At 43.2% G+C, this 6,507-nt stretch overlaps 1 protein-coding gene across 8 annotated transcripts in view; it reads right to left on the bottom strand.

The window, feature by feature from the left end:
- CEBPZOS (CEBPZ opposite strand) overlaps window positions 1-6,507 on the bottom strand; it is a 39,212-nt gene that overhangs the window by 2,258 nt on the left and 30,447 nt on the right. For 2 of the 8 annotated variants that reach the window (XM_043468348.1, XM_043468344.1), the window contains 2 exons: window positions 1,072-1,187; window positions 2-46 (listed from right to left, as the gene is read on the bottom strand). In XM_043468348.1, coding sequence (XP_043324283.1) covers window positions 2-46; window positions 1,072-1,186 — 160 coding nt within the window. In that variant the 5' untranslated portion in view covers window position 1,187. The other 6 variants (XM_043468341.1, XM_043468342.1, XM_043468345.1 and 3 more) reach the window with 5 other exon arrangements.

The raw sequence follows: 6,507 nt of genomic DNA, 5'->3' as shown, positions 1-6,507 counted from the left end.
CCTTCTAAGATGAAGGGGAATTTTTTGCTCATTGTATGCCTGAAATCTAATGAAAAAAAAAGTCTTAAAATTAGGCATGATTAGAAATTCACTGCATTAACACGTGGAGCCATAATTTAGTGCTAGCCTTAGGGTCTGTAAGATAGCAATCCTATAAATTAGAGAAACTGTATCTTTTTAAAATAGGGTCAAAACTGCACTTTATAGGTAGTCTTCCATAGTTATTTTGGAGTTTTTTAAGATTTGACCTATATATATGATGTAATTTATTTCAAAATGGTGTTTTAAAAGCAGATTTTCAGTGTTAATGTGAAATTCCCTTGTGTAATTTTATGAACTGTTTTATGGGTGCCATTTTACCTTGATAGAGAATTAGAAATAAGACTGTACTACACCAAATTTTTAAATTGACCTTAAACCTTAGTTTGCTTTTAAATACCATTTGTATGTTTTCTTTTATACCTTTACGTCCTTTAAGATAAATGACACGTTTCAAAGATGGCCACCACCCTGACTACTATTCCCTGCTTTAGAGAAAGGGAAAGTAGCACTTCCTGATTTTCAGAAGTTGAGGGCTTTAATACGAAATTTCCCCCACAAAATATCAAAGCACCTTCAGTGATGGCCAGTGGCGTAAGAAAGGCTTTTAGTGCCTAACACTGAAGAAGAGGAAGAACTCTCTAACCTGCGCAACTGGTTACCTGACAATTCAGCTCTGCCACCTGTTTTCTCAGCTTGTCAAACAATGAGGTGTAATGGACGGGCTGGATTTTTTCCATCTATACTCCCAAACTAAGCCAGACCAAGGACACCTACTCCCATTAGGAAAATCCATGGAAGTATGAAACATTTTCCTTAGTCTACAGACATTTAACTTTTGGCGGTGGGAGAGAAGTAAGTCATTTATTCTATAACACCAATAATTAACACCTAACTTCTTCCCCTGTGCCCATAAAATGCCTAATACATTGACTCTGAAGAAGCAGTTTCTCCAAAAAAGACATTTAACCTAAAATGTGTTAGGACTGTACACCCCCCTAAAGAACACTGTAATTTCTGAATTATGATTACCTTGGCTTGTATTCATCTTATTAAACAAAAAATATGCTCCAAAAACGCCCATAAGTTCAGCTACTAATACTCCTTTAAAGATCTTCTTTGCCAGTGGATCCATAGAACGGGACATCCTAAGTTTAACAAATAAATGTAAACCTGAATAAACATATTCAAATTTAGTAACACTGAACTTCAGTACATTTCAATAGTTTGAATGATTACATAGGAAAAAAACCCCAAAGTTAGTGTATCCAAGTTGTATTAGACATGTCTCACTTTCCTAGTTTTCAATCTCCATGCCTAAGGTGAACCAGAGACATGATTAGAGAAAGCAGGAGACAAAATTGAAGGCATTGTGAAAACTAAATTTATGGAACTAAGATTTTTAAACTGCCTAAGAACATAGAATGGTGGGAGATGAGTAAATCATTTTAGCTGAACTAGGAATTAAGATAAGTTCTAATGAGCATGATATGTGGAGTTCTTTATGAAGTAGCCTACAAAAGCAAGATTATTCTGTAAGTGGTTATATCAATACATGTTTTATAGCTGGAAATTTTCATTTATGTAATATATTGAAGTATGTGCTATAGTTCTGGGCATTTTATATAAAGATGAGCAATAAACTGGTTCTTGCTCCTAAGGAGTTGCTATTCTAAGTTTTTTCAAACTAATCACATCACCCAAAAGGCTTGTTAAAAATGCACATTCTTTGTTGACTTCCCTGGCAGTCCAGTGGTTAAGATTCCATGCTTCCAGTGCAGGGGAAGCACATTCAATAATTGGTTGGGGAACTAAGATACCACATGGAGGAGGCAAAGCAGAAAAAAAAAAAAAGCATATTCTTGGGCCTCAACGGGCAATTAATTCCCCAATCCCCAGATCTGATTCAGCAAGTCTAGGGTTGGCACCCCGTGATTTGCCCTTTTACAGACAACTCAAAGTGACTTTTATACAAGAGGCTCCTGGACCACATGAGGGGAAACTCTGACCACGATCACCCACTAAGTGGCAAGACTAGACTTCAACTCTTGATTCTCTCCCTGTATTATAAAATAAAAGCCCATCAGAAGAAAGTGCTTGAGTCTTTATTCTCTTTCACGAAGGTAAAAGCTAACAAGGAAAGATCTATATAACAAGAAAATAGCATATATGACTCTTACTGAATAAATGAAATATAGATCAAAGTTTTTACTCTGCCTCAAAGTCAAGAGGGCCAGGAGAACCAGTGGTTTGTAAACTCAGGATTTCAGCATTGTCCTGTGTATGCCCTTTCACACTGTTCCATTCTCTGTGTGAAGTGGCACAACCTGTAATACTCCACAGCCCCAGCTCTCCTCTCATTCCACTCAATTTTGGCTTCTTTTCAACAGTCTGAGGCTGAGGGTAATTAAACACTGGACTTCAGTAGGATTATCCTACTAATATCCTTACCAGGTGTCCCTCCCACCCCACCCCCAAGATCCGTTCTCTCATTTTTATAAAGTGATCACCCTGAGGCCTAAAAGATTATAAAACTTTATTATTCATACCTAAGAGAAATGAAGCAGAAAAGTTAAAAACTTACACATAACTAAGAGGCAGTGAGGGAGTAGGAAGGAAGATTTGTTTTCCTTTGTCTGCTGCTAGACATTACATTATGGGCTGTGCATTGTAGGCTTCCCTGGTAGCCCAGCTGGTAAAGAATCCACCTGCAATGTGGGAGATCCCAGTGTGATTCCTGGGTTGGGAAGATCAACTGGAGATGGGATAGACTACCCACGCCAGTATTTTTGGGCTTCCCTGGTGGCTCAGACTGTAAAGAATCTCCCTCCAATGTGGGAGACCTGGGTTGCAGGGGTTTAATCCCTGCAACTGAGATCTGGCAAGCAGGGCAAAGCCAAAAATAAATAATAAGGCAATCATATGGTGGGCTGGGAAAAAAGCAGGGCTGTGAGTCATGAGGTTAACATTACGCAGGGCTGAGACGCTGACTCAGGATGCACAAGCTTAAGACAAATAAGCATGTTGCCTCCAAAAAATTCTCAGCTGTGCACCATAGCCGGCAATGTACACCGCTCAGGGTCTCCAGGCAACATTTCAAACAGCAAGGTCTTTCCTTCCTCTCTAGACAACAAGGCTTCCCAGCTCCGACCCTGGGTTCAATGCACAAAAGCAGCTTTTCCAAGTTTCCAGTGTCAAGAGTCAAGCACCCAACAAGGCCCCCACGCGTGGTCTCAGACTGGCTACCAGGGACCCTCAGCCCCTCGCGTCCCCCGCATCCCCGCTGCCCGGGCTCCTGCCATCTCCCCAGCTCCGGGGTTCTTCCCGACCGCCGGGACTCCCAGCACACTCCGGCCCGGCCCGGTGCCCACACGCACACTCAGCACAAGGAGCACTGCCCGGTCTCCGGGCCAAGGTCACCGAGCGACCCGGAAACACTCGGGTCCGCCCCCCGGGCACACGAACACAGTCACCGAATGTCCTCTTTATGATACCAGAACTCGGCCGTGGTCCCTACAAACCTCAGCCCTCCTCCTCGCTCTGGGGAGACCCTGGTGGGTGCGGAGAGATACAGCCAAAGGTCTAGCAAGAGGCCTGCACAAGTACCTTACCTGAGGCGCGGAGCCGCGGGGCTGCGCACGCGCAGTCTGGCAGAGCCCGCCCCTCCCTGGCGTTGACCCCGCCCCCAGACCATAATTACCGCTGTCTGTGCTCTTACTACCCTGGTGGCTCAGACTCAAAGAATCTGCCTGCAATGCAGGAGCTACAGGAGACACAGGTTCGATCCCTGGGTCAGCAAGCTGCCCTGGGGAAGGGCATGGCAATCCATTCCATTATTCTTGCCTGGAGAATCCCACGGATAGAGGAACCTGGTGGGCTACAGTCCATAGGGTCGCAAAGAGCCGGACACGACTGAAGAGAATTAGCAGGCACTTAGCCGGCACACACGTGCTCTTACTAAAAGTCAGTCGTGACTGGAGGCTACTTACATTATTTTACTTAATCCTCAACAATTCTGTGTCATAAAAGGTACTATAAGTATCTCTTTTTACAACGGAGGTGAGAGTTTTACCTTGCCCTTAATTACACAGCTAGGAAGAGCTGGAAAAGACATATATTAAGGCTGCATGCATATTGTCACCCTGCTTATTTAACTTCTATGCAGAGTACATCATGTGAAATGCCAGGCTGGATGAAGCACAAGATTGCCAAGTGAAATATCAATAACCTCAGGCATGCAGATGACACCACCTTTATGGCAGAAAGCAAAGAGGAATTAAAGAGCCTCTTGATGAAGGTGAAAGAAAGTGAAAAAGTTGGCTTAAAACTCAGCATTCAAAAAATGAACATCATGGCATCCGGTTCCATCACTTAATGGCAAATTGAAAAAAAAGAAAAAATAAATAAATGGGAAATAGATGGGGAAATAATGGAAACAATGACAGCCTTTATTTTCTTAGGCTCCAAAATCACTGTGGACAGTGACTGCAGCCAAGAAATTAAAAAACGCTTGCTCCTTGGAAGAAAATCTATGACAAACCTAGAGAGCATATTAAAAAGCAGAGACATTACTTTGCTGAGAAAGGTCCATATAGTCAAAGCTATGGTTTTTCCAGTAGTCATGTATGGATGTGAGAGCTGGACAGTAAAAAAAGCGGAGCACCAAAGAACTGATGCCTTCGAACTGGGGTGTTGGAGAAGACTCATAAGAGTGTGGGAAAGATTGAAAGCAGGAGGAGAAGGGACAACAGAGAATGAGATGGTTGGATGGCATCACTGACTCAATGGGACATGAGTTTGAGAGACTTCTGGGAGATGGTGAAGGACAGGGAAGCCTGGCGTGCTGCAGTTCATGGGGTCGCAAAGAGTTGGACACGACTGAGCAACTGAACAACAACAAGAGCTAGAACTTGGATTTGAATCCAGCACAGTAACTGGAAAGTCTGTGCTCAATTCTTTTCTACATCCTGCAACCCAAAGTGTGAACCAGCAACACTGGCATCACCTGGGAGCGTGTTAGAACTGCAGACCTATTGAATCAAAATCTGCATTTTAGCCAGATCCCTAAACAACTCACTTCTAATTCAAAATTTGAGAGTCACTGACTGTACTGCCCAGTAGATCAGAGAAGGAAGATGGGGCAATGAAAGCTTGGAAGGGAGAGGAGGAGGAGAAAACAAATTTAAGGATCTTCGAAAGATCCATGTTATTGAACAGCATCCAGCAGGCCTAAGACTTGTAGTTGCCTGAGACAGAACCTGGAGACAGTAACAGAGACATCAGTGTTTCACAGCCAAAAAACCAAAACACAAAACAGAAGCAATATTGTAAGAAATTCAATAAAGACTTCATAAAAATGGTCCACATCAAAAAAAAATCTTAAAAAGCAGAAATTAGAGGGTTGGAATTAACATATACACACTGCTTAGTCGGTCAGTTGCGTTCAACTCTTTGTGACCCCATGGACTGTAGCCCGCCAGGCTACTCTGTCCATGGGGATTCTCCAGGCAAGATTACTGGAATGGGTTGCCATGCCCTCCTCCAGGGGATCTTCCCAACCCAGGGATCAAACCCAGGTCTCCCACATTTCAGACTGATTCTTTACCATCTGAACCACCAGGGAAGCCCAACATATAAACATTACTACATATAAAATACATTACCAGCAAGGACCTAACGTTTTAGCACAGGGAACTATGGTCAATATTTTGTAATAACCTATGAGGGAAAAGAATCTAAAAAAAAAAAAAAAGATATATATGTATGTAGAACTAAATCACTTTGCTTCACACCTGAAACTAATACAACTGAATAAAAAGGAAGAAATTAGGAGCTTATAAATAAACACTTCAATTAAAAACAAATACTTCAATTAAAATAAATCCTTCAATTATGTACTTAATATTTAACAAATACCTCAATTAAAAATAAACAGGTACGTAGGAAGTTTGCTGTCCATTCTCTCACGGACACCTCAGAGGAAGACCAGCTAGTCAATCTGGTGGAATCCTCAAGTTGAATCCTTTCAACTAGCTGACATGAGGCAGCAGAGATGAGTCCAGATAATCCACTGCTGCTGGCTGCCAAAGCGCACCTACTGGGTAGAAAGGCCAGGATGTTGGTGACGGCCCAGCCTTCCCTTCAGATGGCCCAGGACACAGAGCAGTGGGGAGCTGTGGCCTCTGCGAGGGGGCGGCGGGGGGAATTTTCCCTGAAGCAGGGGCAGCAGGGGCAGAATCTCTGTTCTGCCAGCTGCCACGCTCTGGAGGGAGTGGCTCTCCCATCACCCTCAGCATAGGAGACCAAAGTGTTACCAGATACAGCATCCTGGATCCCGAACATCTCCAGCATCCACTAACTCATGGACTCCATCCTGACTTCCTGATGTCAGCTTCTGAGAAGGGGAGCCAGTTTTTAGTAAGCTCTGCAAATACAGAGGTTACTCCCTCTCCCTACATATTGGATTCC

The sequence above is a fragment of the Cervus canadensis genome, chromosome 5 (genome assembly GCF_019320065.1).
Source record: "Cervus canadensis isolate Bull #8, Minnesota chromosome 5, ASM1932006v1, whole genome shotgun sequence".
NCBI lineage: Eukaryota > Metazoa > Chordata > Mammalia > Artiodactyla > Cervidae > Cervus > Cervus canadensis.
This window is presented reverse-complemented; position numbering and strand designations above follow the sequence as displayed.